Source organism: Anabas testudineus, chromosome 12 (assembly GCF_900324465.2).
Source record: "Anabas testudineus chromosome 12, fAnaTes1.2, whole genome shotgun sequence".
NCBI lineage: Eukaryota > Metazoa > Chordata > Actinopteri > Anabantiformes > Anabantidae > Anabas > Anabas testudineus.
In genome coordinates this window covers 15,423,373-15,438,370 of record NC_046621.1, presented here as the reverse complement: position 1 = coordinate 15,438,370, position 14,998 = coordinate 15,423,373, and the positions used below count along the sequence as shown (strand labels likewise).

At 39.3% G+C, this 14,998-nt stretch overlaps 1 protein-coding gene across 1 annotated transcript in view; it reads left to right on the top strand.

Annotated features, from left to right (window-relative positions):
• The first annotated feature begins 891 nt into the window (after positions 1–891).
• The window catches only part of alk (ALK receptor tyrosine kinase), a 62,128-nt gene continuing 48,021 nt past the window's right edge, over positions 892–14,998 (top strand). The window contains exon 1 of the mRNA XM_026356442.1: positions 892–1,463. Coding sequence (XP_026212227.1) covers positions 1,094–1,463 — 370 coding nt within the window. The 5' untranslated portion in view covers positions 892–1,093. The remainder of the gene's footprint in view (positions 1,464–14,998) is intronic.

Here is a 14,998-nt window from a genome sequence, read left to right as displayed (position 1 = left end):
GATGGAGGAAAGGCAACTTAACACAAAAAGGGAAAATATAAGAGCAGAAGTTGGCAAAGGTGGTAGTAATGCAAAGCCTGTTGAGTCAGAGCACAGACATTGGGGAAATCAGAAAAGCTCCGAGCCTGTTTGGGCAGTGGAGGCTAGTGTGTGTGCATGTGTGCATTTATGTTTGCTGTACTCATACTAGCACAATTCTACACAAACAAGGCACCAAATAAGCCCCAAAATAAACAGACAGTCTCCTATTTCCCTGCACACTTGTCATTATCAAAAGCTAGAACCTTGCTGGGATCTGTGAACATAACTTCATGACCACCAGTCTGTGTCTGGTTGGAGCTCTTTTGGACGCCCATTGCATATATGAATACAGTACTCTCGTGCCTAAATTCCCTACTTCCTAAATATAGTTAATGCAGTTAACTACACATACTTTGAGTCCAGTTTTCAGTGCATTTAAAATCAGGTTGAGTGAATATTATTTTCAACAATGTCTAAAACTCTAAAGACAGCATGAAACTCTCAGGGCAATTTCCTGCTGCAGCTTCTACAATGCTGGATGTTCTAAAAAAAAAAAAAAAAAGAATCATTATAGGACATTTACTTAATGAAAATGTTAAAAACACCGCACATCCACTGATAAGAGACATGGTCTGTTTTATGTACATGATAATCAAAATGTTCTATAGGTCATCAGGGAAGCGGGAATTTCCAGGGCATTCACTATACTGTATACTGACTTGTACATAAAAATAAAGGGGCATGTGCAAAGGATGGGCAAGTGATGGGGGAGGGCACAGGGAGAGAGAGAGAGATTGTTGATTAGCTAGGAGCCAGAGACAAATCAGCACAATTTGCTTAATAAAATTAGGGACAGTTGAACTACACAAAGCCAGCCACTGGTTGAGGGAAGACAGCATTCACTGCAGAACTGCAGCTCGCCTCATCACAAGAGCTTGACTTGAGTGTGTTGTTGTCTTTCAACTGTATATCTGCTTTAATAGTGGCTTCAAATTGTAGACGTAGGTCAGTTTCTGCACCTGGTCACATCTTAACCTCCACAATAGTCTGGAGTGGTGTCAAAGAGTGGGCAATGCAGCACCACACTAAGGAAGGAAGGGACCCTCCAAAACTGGAAGGGGATGAGGAAGCCTACATGACAGCTTCTGCTGAAGCCCTGGACAGTCCCACCTCTGAAACTATGGGAGCTCAGGCAGAGCAGACCCAAGCTGCCCTAACCCCCAATCCTCGCAGCGGATGCGGGCTTTTCTGTCATCCATGGTGTCTGCTCCTCACACTGACTCTACTCCTGCTTTCTCTCCTTGGCAGCTGGGCAGTGGTCCACCTCACCTTGGCCACCCATAGAGGATCCCCGTTTCGCGTCTCGGCCAGCTATGACCAGCGAATACCACAGGATGACACGGCCACCATCGAGCCCCACTTCACCACAAACTGCACTATGGGTGAGTTTGCACCTTCCAAGCATGTTTTTTTATGTATGCTTGGATGTGTGAGCATTGTTGGGTGGGATTTGTGTATTAGGTAATATGTATGTCAACAAAATGTGTCACACGTGTCTGCAGAGTGATGGAGAGTGACCCAAAAGGGCTTAAACATTTTGAAATGGAAATGGCAAATCTACATTGTGGTATTTTTAACTTCATTACACCGTGTTGTGGAATAAATGTGTAGACTGCTTGAGACTAAAATAATATCCTTCTGTGTCAACCTCGAAAGCTCCTGAAATTGGATTAATAGAACTGATTCAATTTCCTCTGAGCTAGCTGCAGAAGCACAGCAACCTTAAACATTTCTAGTGTATTACTAGAGGAAATATGGATAAAATCCCTGTTTCTTCTAACGCACAGATGTTTGTAGATGGAGAGGTGTAAAATGTCAGATCAAGCAGGTGCTGTTATAATAGAACAGATTGTTGAGCTTTGTATGTATGAAATCATCCAGATGCATTTTACATGTAGATGTACATGTTGTAAAATGATTTTCTCAGTGAGTGTACTTTGAAAATGCTTCATAGTTATCCAACTTGTTTACCAGACTGTATTAAAGTCGAATTCACATGAATAAGAAATAATCAAGTGAAGGATGACCCACCAGTAGCTGCTTATTATCAACTAAATTAAATCTTAAAATTGGCTGCAGAACACAAGAGATCCCTACACTGATATAAAGTTGATTGCCAGACATTGTGCTTACAACCCAAAAAAGGTCAACTCATTAGTACTGTATACAGTAGTACTTCTAGAAATATTCAGGAAATGTGTTGATTAGGCAGGGTAAGATGTTAAATAGGCTCTGTTAACATTACGTGTGGCCCAAATCTGATCTTTTTGCCTCCAAGTGACTCTGATTCAATCTATTTATAAATGCATTTATTTATTTTCATATCAGCTCTGGGCCGTTTCAGATGTGGTCCAGGATTCTCCTGATATCTGACCTCTGACAATGTAACCACTGTCAGTAGTGGTCAGATTGGAATTTGTTTTTTAATGTCTTACTACTGTGCTTACGCACATATTGCCTGTTATTATCAGTCCCTGTGGACAGTATGGTTAAAAATAAACATAAAAGAGAAAAACTATATAATTTATTGTAATTGAGAATTACGGTCTGCAACGTACTCTGGTACAGTTTGTGGGACAGTGATTGCATCACTTGGATAATAAACCAGGGATGGGATCTCTTTCAAACCCTCATCAAATCAGTTCTAAAATAGTGTTTTTATTTTACTCAACTATCTATTTTACCTGTACAAACTATGATATTTAAGATCACATTAATAACACAATTACCCACAAGAGCAACAGAAACTGCAGTAATTACTCTAACAATCAAACCTAAATCGTGGACGTTCAGCTGAGGTGAAGGGTTGAAGGGCTTTTACCACATATTTTATCGATGTACTGAGACATTCATTTAAACCTGTCCTGCCTCATTTTCCTCTTCACTGGGGACATGTGCTGCAGCTCCAGCTCTAGAAGCAGAAGTAAAAACAACAGCTCTGCTTTTAAAGTTCTAGTAAATATCAATTAAAGACGCCGCTGGTGTTTTGCTGCACTCGTCACATTAACTGAAGGTGAACTTGCTGCATCTTCTGACGGGTCACAGAATACTCAGTAACACGGACTGAGTCCGAGAACTCATCTTGATTTTTGAAAAGAGGTTCTTACTTTAATACTTGTAGATAAATCTTTACACAAAAGGCTTGCATCCCCTTCTTTGTGAGCACACTCTCACATACATACTCCAGACCCCAGGTTAATTTACAGTTACAAGTTATGTTTATGTTTACGTGCCAGTGCATCTAGTATCAGAGAAATATGCATAAGAAACTAACTAAAACTGACGAGACAGTGAACATGAATAAGGATTTGATAAAGAGTTTGTTTTGCTATTGAGCTGGATATCAAAACATATCCCTACAAAACACTGACAGATGGACCATCAGTGTGTACAGCATGTTTTAACTCCACTATATTCCACTGCTTGTTATGCTACACATTGGAAGGTATTCAATTGGGCATAACTTTGTATTTTTCTAAGAAATCATATAGAGCGTTATACAATAGGAGATCGTTCCCCAAGGCCTCTTTTAGAATTCAGAGAAATGCACGCAGTCCAGAAAATTTAATCTCCTCTACTTTTATAGAGGCTTTTTGAGCTTTCCGACAATGAAATTGCTGCTCTGCTCGGTCAATATTTAGCTGCAGAGGAACAGCATTCAACAGGAAAGGTTTGTCTGCCTATAATTCTTTAAATTTGGATGTTTAAACCTGAGGTTAGATCATAGCAGTTAGCTACAGGGAACAGTTAGCATCCGTTTCTGCAGCTGTTTCTCACTGCTGGCCGACACTGGCAACCTGATAACAAGCATACATACATCTCTGGGCTCCCCTATTAAACTGTCTGGTTTTGGTTGTCAAATATGGAAATTCTTGTGTGTATGTGTGTGTGAGAGAGAGGGAGAGAAAGAGAGAGAGAGGGAGAGATCAAGAAAAGGAGAGATTGACTAAAATGGGTCTTACATGCCCATCATATTGTATGTCATATATTTATTTACACTAGCCCTCAGCCATGCATAGCTAACTTCAACCCTTACCTTAATTTGAAAACATACAGCATATTACTAATCCTTAACTTAAACTACTCCTGGTATCTATCTCGAATCATCTTGCACGCTGATAAAAGCCTCTGATAAAACTGCAAAACAAAGAAAAACAGAAATCAAGAGCTAGATAGTGGATTTATTCCGCAGTATCAGCAACCACCACTGATTCTAACTGTCTGTTGTTTCTCTGTAAGGACGGAGCAGAGCGGAGTTGTTGCTCATGCAAATCCATCCTTGGTTGAACAGTGTCTAATTGTTCTGTGGGTTCACTGCGTTCCTCATGCCAGGCAACACGTAAGCTGTGGCTGCTAGTGGAAAAAAAAAAAAAAAGCATGCAGACATGCTGTACTCTCCTCTGGCACCACCTGGGACCCAGCACAACACCCACTACACACATCCCACTCCCAAACTAAGCCCTAATCCGTCTCGGCACACTCGCTATGCGGCCTCGCCACATTTCACGGTGTTCTATACCTCCCCCACTCCTCTAGCACCTGTCACCGGGCTGGACTCAAATTACTTTTCTTCCTACCTACCACAAAACACAAAGCCAGGGCACTTGATTAAGGCTCTCAGACTGAGACCCTGGCAAAGACAGTTGTTTGCTTTATTTGTTCCAGTCCTGTGCATTCAAAATTAGCAAAGTACTTCTTTTAATGGCCTGTATGACCAGGATTTTCGGGTGGGTGGTGTTTGAAGTTAGTAGTTACTAGTGAAGTATTCTTAAATGACACGAAATCATTGTCAGGTCAATAATTGTCATCTCCAGCCTATTGTAGTCTTCTAATGTAGTGTCTATTTTAAGATGTAACAGAGGAAGTCAAACATTTCTACATTTAATATTAAGTGACTCATGTTTTTCAAAACCACATAGGTACATTCATCTTTAATTAACAATGCCATGATTACTGCATGTTACTTTTGAGCTTTCACACTTTCACGAAGCATTCGAAAGTTTGTTTTAGTAGTCTGTAGTCTGTAGTACCACACTGTAACTTCTTACCAGTGCACATTACAAACTGCCTGTAAGCACTTAGCCAATAACACAACACTGAGTCATAACATAATAGCACTGTTCTACACTGACTGCTTAACTTAAATATTATATAGAATATAATAATAATAAAATAAGAAAGACCTAAAATACAATTATGTTCCTTAGTGACTCATACCCGTCTTGTGATCTTTTGAATTGGAAATTTGACAATGTCCATTTTCTCCCTCTTAGTTGTTTTCTTGTGCAGAAAGGCAGCGATTACTCAGGCCAGTGAAGTGCGAGGAGATACTATAGTCAATACAGGATAAATAAATGGAGCAGTGTCTGACTTCTTTCTCCATACCCTTCCACTTTAATTAACTCATCAGTCACAGGGCCAACAAGCAATCCAATTTGCTGCCGCTAAAGTGACTTGTGTGGGTATATCTTTGGAGCTCATCCTCCTGACAGAAAGTTAGAATCCCGCCTTCTGCTGGTATTTGTGAGATGGTTGTGCCACAGCCGTACACACAACATAATTATTCAAATGCAGCAAATCTGTCAATGACACTTTTAACCTCCTACAGTTTCTCATCCTGGAAGTAAACAGAGGACTGACAAGCTCATTACCAGATTGTGTCAATAGCAAATTTGACTTTGCCTGTGTCATAGCACATTGGCAAGCTAGAAGGTCGCATTTGCCTTGACAAATATAACAATGTTTATCCACCAAAAAGCATTTTGGAGTTTGTGCTCATGTATTAGCCTGCAAACTGTTGCAATTCATTCTTCCAATTGGACATGTAGCTGAGACAAGGCAGCGGTGAATCTTGTGGGAATCTGAACCAGTGACCTTCCCTTCCCTGCCCATTTCACTAACCATTACACCATGCTTCTGCAGGTCCTTAATGGAGCATTACAGCAAGTCTATACTTTGAGATTAGGTACACAGCAGTGTGAGGGTGTCCCTAAGCCCATCAATCGCACATGCTACTGTGGAGGCAATGAGGGAAATGGGTTTGGGAAAAGCTTGTGGTGTGGATGGAGTGTTAGACAGTGTGAATGGATGGGTGATAGTGTTTTGTAGAAAGTAAGGCATTCAGTGTGGCACTAAGGATTAAAGCCACATATGTTTGTGTTAGAAAAAAAGTTTTCAGTTTTACTTGACTGCGTAAATAAAATCATAATTAGTTTTATTGGCCTAATTGGTAATAAAATATTATACAGAGTGTTCAGCAGAAATGAAATAACGCAACAGCGTGAGTGGCAAACGCCCAAATTGCAGCAAGATTGTAATGATTGGGGGATGTCATACATGTGCAAAAAGTGGATGATCATACTACAAGCTCAAAGTTCACGGTTTTCTACATTTCAAACTTTAGTGCTGCTAATTAATATTGATTAATGTTAATATTTGCTGTTGGAGGCCTCTGGCTTAAGACACCAAACGCTTTTCATGTTGACGTTGCCAGGCAACTGTGCAGCTTTAACTTCGCCGCTACACCAAATGGTGAGCTTAAAACCAGTAATCTAATATGTTTTTAAAAACTCTTTTTCATGTTTACTGTGTGTCTTATGCATGAAAAAGACACATTTGGAATGAAATATTCACCAGGATGAAGAGCCTGGAGTCATGCTAACAGCCCTACGAGGCTCTGCCTTTAAACATAGGTAATAAAATTGTGTTATTTTGTATTTGTATTTGTTTTAATAAAGCTTTTGACTCTCAATTTGACCAAACAAAATCTATTTTAAAATCTCTGTGTTTTCTTCCTCTTTGGTGTAGCTCATACTATTCCCCATCTGAAGAATACATCAAGTAGCCATTTAAACCTACTAACAGCATGTTCTGTTAAACTAATGTTAATGTACTGAAAGCAGACATAACATCATTCTACTGCATTTAAAACCTTAAGTTGGTGTGTGCACCTCTTATTTGTGGTTAGTAAACTGCTATTTAATTCTAAAGTCCAACTGTGGAAAAGACTTTCCCCTGTGGGGGCAATAATGTCCAAAGCATAAAGCTTAAAGGATAAGCCAGCTGTACAGTAGAAGCATTTAATACTTTCATTAGTAAATATTCAGTATAAGCTGTAAAAGGTGTCTCGCACCTGACCACACTGACACTGAATTGTTCAATGATCCGTCACAACATGTTATATGACATGGAATAGTCTGGATGGAGTGTTGGGTACATGTTGACTTGGTCTGGCAGCAAGTTTACGATTGTTGAAGTTGTTTAAAGGTTCTTTGAATAGTGAGATTCAGTTTTCCTGTCAGACGACTTTAATATTTGTTCCATTGCATTAAATGGCATACTGCTGTTATAGTGGTCACATGATCTGTTCGGGGGGTTGTAGACATATATATAATAACCCTAAACGAGAGTTTTGTTCCCAGTATTTTAGATAATCACATTACTTGCTGATGTATGTTCAACATTTGTGTATCAGATGTAAATTCTACCAAGGAACCAACTTTATTTCAATAGGTTATGCTTCACTGACATTTGAATTTCCCATTGTAACAACATTTGAAGTAAAATAAGGCCAGTGTCTGCTCAGTGCCCTTAGGGGAGAAAAATCTAACAATAAAATAGAAATATGATAAAATCTCTGCTGCACTTGAAAAATGTTAATGTAATTACAATGTAACATTTAATTAAATTCAAGGCACAAGCTAATACTAGTGTTCTGTTTCTTTTCAAGACTGTATTCCTCGCTGTGTGAAAATGCTCGGGGAATTATTAGAGTTTTTCGTTGACAGTTATCTGTAGCTTTACATTACTTCTCCACTGTGAAGGAGATAAACAAATACAAAACTTTTGTTTTCTAAGACTTGTAGTAAGACCTGTTTTTATAATGATGCAGTCGTCTCTAAGGCCAATTGCTTTGTGTTTGCTCTACAATAAAAAAAATTTGATTTATGATCAAAATTATGATCAGTCCAGTTGTTCCAGTAATTATTGAGGAGATTTTATACTGAATGAGTTTAAGATCACAGCATACATCATCACTGTCATTACAGTCATATGTTGAATTTCTGGTTATTAAACATTATTTTGAAAACAAAATCCTGGAAGAAATAACAAATACTAAGTGAAGTGTTGGATCTCTAGCCAGGAACGATTAACATAACATCATTTTATTGTGGGGTTTACGGAAACCTGAGGACCTGGAGTAGAACAGAACTAGTATTAGTATTTTCCTTACACATACTCATTTTAGTATATAAGTTAAGTGTGTTAAAAATGAGGCACCATTCAATTATTTGGATAAGGTCTTTAGGAACCTTAAAACAGTAGTTCATCCTCACCTAACCTCCAGATTTATATGGAGGTTAATTGATACATTTCCTCATTTCTTTTTCTTTTTTCTTTTTTTTTACTCACAATACTTTTCGATTCCTTGGAAATATACTGGAAGTAGATGCCTGTGTTAGGCCAAAAAGAATGTTATATAGGCACAAACATAGCCCCACTTTCACAGCAAAACACAGCTCATCAATTACCAGAAGCTACAACCTGCTAAGACAAGGCCCTGGCTTGCAGTATTAAGCTTCGTCACATTCTACCTTTAATCTCTTATCGGAGGCCTTTCTGCAAGCTTTTTTGATGCAGGCAACTTTCCAGCCTAATCTACACAGGCAGTTTCATTTTAAGATATCGAGCAAGTGTTAAATGGCCCAGGATACCAAGTGGAGTGTTCCCAGCATCCATACCCAAAATGTAACAGATGTCTAAATCAACCTGTTAATGTTATACAATTCCTATATATCTGCAGTGTGGTTTTGCAGTGTTGCAGTACGTGTTGTAACTGTCAGAGAGATGAATTTCATAGACTTCAACCTTTATTGTCTAATTTCTCCAACTAGTACACACCTCAATAACACTGACAGAATTTATGCCCTTAGAATCAAGTTTCTGACACATCCAGAAGTAACCATCGAGTCTGTGACGTTGATAAACTCACCATTCTCCTAAAGTTACTAGTTAATACTTAATCATAACCAGGGCTTGTGTTGAGATGAAAGCAATTACACATACAGTACATATACACAGATGCTAGTTATTCCAGCAAGTTGATTTCTTGCTTAAAAATGAATAAAATCGGCTTCTGCAAACCAAAAAAACAAACAGTAAGGACCGGCTCACACGGAGACAAAGCCATCCTGTATAATGCTGATGGTTTTAAACAAAACAAAGACGGCCGTATCCACTGTGAGACAGATGCTTTGATGTCAAAAGCACTCCATGCGATTCATGAGTAAAATACTGACAAATGATGATGCACAATGTGTTGTGACTATTTCAAGAAAATGACCACAAAAAAAAGTGTAGCTAAAAGCAAAAGTAGCTTTGTGTCGTTCTGATCTTACTTTTACTTTGAAAATTGGGTGTAAATCAGTATAAAATATGAAAGTAAACATGGAAATTGATCAAATATCCTTCTATAGACGTGTGTACAATAATTGTTCAGTCAATACCTAATATGTGTAACTGCTGTATCAGTCTTAGTGCTTTATAAGGATTAGTTTTGATTAGTTTAGGAAACTAGTGCTGCTGTAGGAATGACAATACAGTATCTGCTGTACATTAGTATCTACTTAGTTCATTTTTATACAGAAACCCCACCTATTTATGCTAAATTTATTAAAAAAAAGACATCCTAAAGATGTACCAGTGTTCATTTAAACAGGTACCAGCGCGCCAGTTTTAGCACAGTGATTTAATGGGACATATGACATGAAGTATAACATGCATGTGTACATCACTTTCCAAACATGACCGACGGATGAATTGTGAATTGCTTTTGCATATACAGGACATGACTGAAACCAGGATGTGGTGTAAATGTTGTGGCTGATCAGTGTATTGCAAAGAACACACGCTGAATACGTCCAGTATAACATGAGCAGAGCAGTTCAGTGATTTCCATTTTTCATAATAATGTAATAATGCATACAAAATAACGCACTAATATTTTCGCAGTAAGAAAATTATCTGCGCTCTGTACAATGGACGTTAAAGTGTTATTTTTATTTTCTGTGTGTACCAGCCTGCTCGTGCGTGTGCCACTGATTCTCCAGCAGGGAGCATGACAGATAGTGATAGTGATTGGGCAGAGCTCTGGCCAATCGAGCGTGGCTGTGTGCAGTTAATTGAATTCCTGAGCAAATATGTCTTGTCCTGTCGACTGTCCAGTGGGAAACTCAGCTGCATCCATCTTCAAAATCCACCCAGCCACTGTAAATCATCATGAATACTGTAGCTCCAGATTCTTCAGTATGGAGCTGAGGCTGTTGCGCCTTCCATGCTGAGGCCGTTTGAGCTTCTCCAACCATGACAGAGGACAGTCTGACCAGCATGTCAGGTTAAAGAGTACAAAGCAATGAGTGAGCAGACTGATGCTAAATTGTATCCTAGGCTCAGTAGAATCTGTTAAGGTCTTTTTTTTTTCTTTTACATTTTCTTTTCTCTGTGTAGTTTCAAGTTATTTCCACTCAGTAGGCTAATTCCAGCCAGGCAATTCTTGTCAGCATATGACTGACATGCTTGCCCAGCTGTACAAAAACAAAAGCCATGCTAATTTCAATAGGAGTCGACCACCTCCCTGATTCCAGTTTTTGCAGCTCAGCTTCAACAAGGACACGTCGGTCTGTATTCAAATCGCCACGCAATCTCCACCAAAGCATAGCAAAAGTTTTATTCAAATGGTGAGACAAACTGCTTTGCATGATGTTATCTCACGGAGTGAGATGTCTCTATCAGCAGAATCTCAAAAACGAGATGTGCGTCACATATTATGCAAAATACAAAAATGTTAAGCATTGAATTGATTGCAGCTACTGGAGTGTGCGGGAAAAGGGAACCAGTATTTGCCACTCACCAGTGCACCAGTGCAGTCCCTTTGTTCATATGCTCCACACCAACACTGTGATACCTGTAGCAAAATGTGAGTGTGCTCCAGTGACCAAACAACAAACTCTACACCAGGGGTTCTCAAATCTTTCCATTACTATAACATTTTCCAGTTATTTTCCAATTTACCAGTTATTTTCCTTGTTTCGCTTAGTTGTTTTCCTGTTAATCTTGTAAGTAAAGCACTCTCCGATTTTCATGTTGCAGTCAAAGTTGAAAAATTAAGACCACTCAGCTACTAATGTGAAAAATGAGAGGGAAACCTAAGTGAAAAAACACATTTAAAACATGCTTAACTCCCATCAGAAGACACCAAGAGAAGAATTTTCAGTCAAGTGCATTTAATGTGTCTGTATAAAATTACAATTTGGCATAACTTTACACCTAAAATCGGTACTGGAGACTGTCTCAAGAAAAGCAGCTCAACATCTAGATTTAAAATAGTAAATATTTTATATTACATCCAGACTGTAATATTCTAATAGTGTGAATGTATTCAGACTTGAGTTTGTAAATGTTACCATAATATAAAATGACATGTAATTGAAAGGAAAAGGGGATTTCCAAACAGTACTCTGACATGTTGTATAGCAGAAATGTATACCCAGTTATTAGCTCGATAACGCCAGTGAATAAACCCTGGAACCTTGTATCGGTGCAGCCGTTAACAATGTGGAAGTGAAATCTACTCCTTGTGCCTACTGAATGTCAACAGTGGCAACACCAGCTGAAAGTTGTCAACGATCAATCTGGCTAACCTGGACTTTATAGATTGTGACTGATGGCTCTGGCTCTGGATGGCTCTGGCTCTCTTCATTCCTACCTGACATTTAGACAAAAGCAGCAGGGGTGAGAAGTACAGTAAACAGCAGGATATCTGTCTCATTGCCTTTCCTGTTTCGCCAGCTTTTGTAGCAGAAGATCAATGTCAGTGGAGACCTGCAAACCCGGTGGACCTTGAAAAAGACAGTGATGCAGTTCACATTGTTTTGGATTGAAACTTATTTGTTAGGAAAGTTTGCAAAACCTGACACGTGGTAAACGGACTCAGATGCTATTATTTTATACAAACAGAAATGTGCTCTTATGGGAGGACCAATTCAGAGGAGCTGGAATTGACACTGCAGTCTTCCTTTAGCCACTTTATGAAAGCATCTTGTCTTAGAGCCTTAACTTTTTTCTTATTTCCCTGTGACTGAGATACAGCCTCGTTGTTGATCCTGCTTTGTTTCTGCTTTGTTTCTGCTTTGTTTCTGCTTTGTTTCTGTGCAAAACGTTTTTTTGGTGTGTTTTGTTTTTTTTTAATCTTTGGGATTTGTCATATATACCTGACACAATAGTCATTTTAAAGTTGTCAAATGTATTTTAGGTACAGTAAGTTGCAGTTGGATCTAAACAATAGTAAATTTGTGCATCTTCTGTGCAGCTGTTTACATTGTGTGAGGCTGTCTTAGTACTGTACCTGACGAAGCTGTCAAGCTGTTTCAACATGTTGTAGAGGACATACAATATACCCCCACTTTTCTCTCACTGTCTTGTTAAAAGCCGTGCACAGACACCCTCGTTGTTAGCTATTTCGTGTGTATGTGTTTTGTCATTTATCAGCGGCCACCGTGCCCTCTCCAGTCACCTCTCAAACTCCGCACCACTAATACCTCTTTCCCCTCGCAATGCCAAACCAGCCCCCGGAGTACACAGATAACAAAACTCTCTTTCTCCCACAGGCGATCCATCCCCCGCTGACCCACTTGTTTTCACAATCTGACAAGTGTGATTTAAGAACTGCGGTAGGCCAGGAGGGCAGCGGCCGTGTCTGGCTGCACTTGTCTGCTTCAAGAGCATAAAGTTCAGTGACATCGCCACTTTGGTGCTTTTTGCTCCACTGTCATCAAACCAAGATAAATGGATGAATTTACATACCTTGGCCGAAGATTTTGGTATACTCTAGATAACATTTTTTTTTTCTTTCTTGAGAAATTGTTCTGCTTGCGGTGTAAACATTAGACAAAGAGGAAACCACTGAGCACAACAAATGCATAATGCATGTGTTGAGCATGACTGAATACACAGCTGTAGACCACATCTATACTCGCACAGTTGGCCATAAACAAACAAGCCTTCATCTCATCTCATCTGAATATGGGATATTATTTACCTTCCTCCATGCTCTTCTGTAAATGTCATATGTCTGTGAGATTCTAGTTTCATGTGTGCGAGCATATACACAGCCTTTCGTTTGTAAAGGGAGTGCTGATAGATTATTCATAATGTGCAGCACAGCACTGGCAAAAAAAAAGGGTATTCATTATGAAAGTCATTTACTCAGGCTAATATGTTTTCAAAGAATTTGAAATGGATTACTCACTGACATGTTAATGTGGCTCTCTACAGCCATTAAGGTCCTGCCTCAATAGTGGACTGTGGGCGGCCCCTGACTAATGTGTTTTTGTCCAATAAAAAAAACGCCACCCCCTCCTTCTAATCCATAGAGTTGACTGTTCCAGTTTCCCACTGTGCTCTAAGGCTCCTCGGCCACAGTGGAAGGAGTGAAGTGTGCTGTGACTCAAGCACAGCCATCACACGTCTCTCATTTCCGTATGACTACATGCAGCATGCAGAGGGAGCTCAAACTACCGTAGCGTCATTACTAAAACCTGGCAATTGATCTGTGTGTGATTCTACCTTGATACTGCACATTTCATTTTCTAAGCTGGCAATTTATGCAACTTAATTTTGAACTGTCAAATGTTAACTAACACATCTAATTGCATCTATTTCACACCACACATTTTCCCTGTGAGAGAGATTATTTCTTAAAGCATGCCACAACATAAGCCTCATTAATATCTTTAAACAATCTATAATCTGTAGGTTTCAGAAATACTTCATAAGTTGCTGTGTTTTGGTTTTTGCCATCCCAGTTACTGTCTGTTGAGTTTACTGGCCTTGCAACAGCAGTGATATTCTCACTCACTAATATTACTTTATTATCTTTTCAGTGTTTGCTTTGTTTCCTTCTGACACATAACACTATAAATGTAATAAATACTCATTTACGCTGCACTTTATCTTGTTCTACTAAATGTTTGTCACCATAATGCAAGTTCAGAGTTTGAGAACATTGGTACCGAAACCTCCTATCATCATGTCAGAGTGAGTGTGTACATTCATAACAAACATCATGTTAAAATTAATCAACTTTCGCTGCCTATCTAGTCGGCTCAGCTAACAGTATTTGCTCTGCGCTGCCTCTCCTGTCATGGACTCCAGCGTTATCAGACTCGTGACTCCAACATAGTGTGAATCGAGAACAAATCTACATAATACAGATCAAGGGCAAACTACAGTAAGCGGAGCCAGTCACTCATGATAAGAATCACTTCTCCTTTTTCCTTATGCGAGGGGGTGGGGGGGGGGGGGGGGGGTGACGAGATCCCCATCAGCAGACAGTTTTTTTTCCTCTCTTCTGTTTTGTTCCCTTCATTGTGATCAGCTTCTGATGATTAAGGTGGAGGTGAGCAGTCAGTTTTCACAACCTGGAGATATCGCCCTCCTGATTTGCATAGATATGCAAATGTTGTAGGTTACAATTGAGTTGTTCAGACCCGTGATATCAGTGTGTGTGTGTGTGTGTGTGTGTGTGTGTGTGTGTGTGTGTGTGTGTGTGTGTGTGTGTGTGAGTGTGTGTCTGTGTGCAACCTCCCTCACCTTGTACAACCTGCTACTGTATCTAGGTCATTGTTTTTTTGTGTTCCTGTCTGATGGATATGTACTATATTCATAGGCAGATGCTTGTGCAGCCTGGGCCCAGTAATGTATGATGCTACAGGCAGTCGGTAAATGTTATACAGAGTTTACAATCAGGCATTGTATTAGCCGTTGTCATTGACTGATGTACTTTTATGCACTAACTGTATATTTTCTACTGTTTGTAATTTATGTTTTCCCTGAGCTACTGATGTTTTGTGCCTAACAT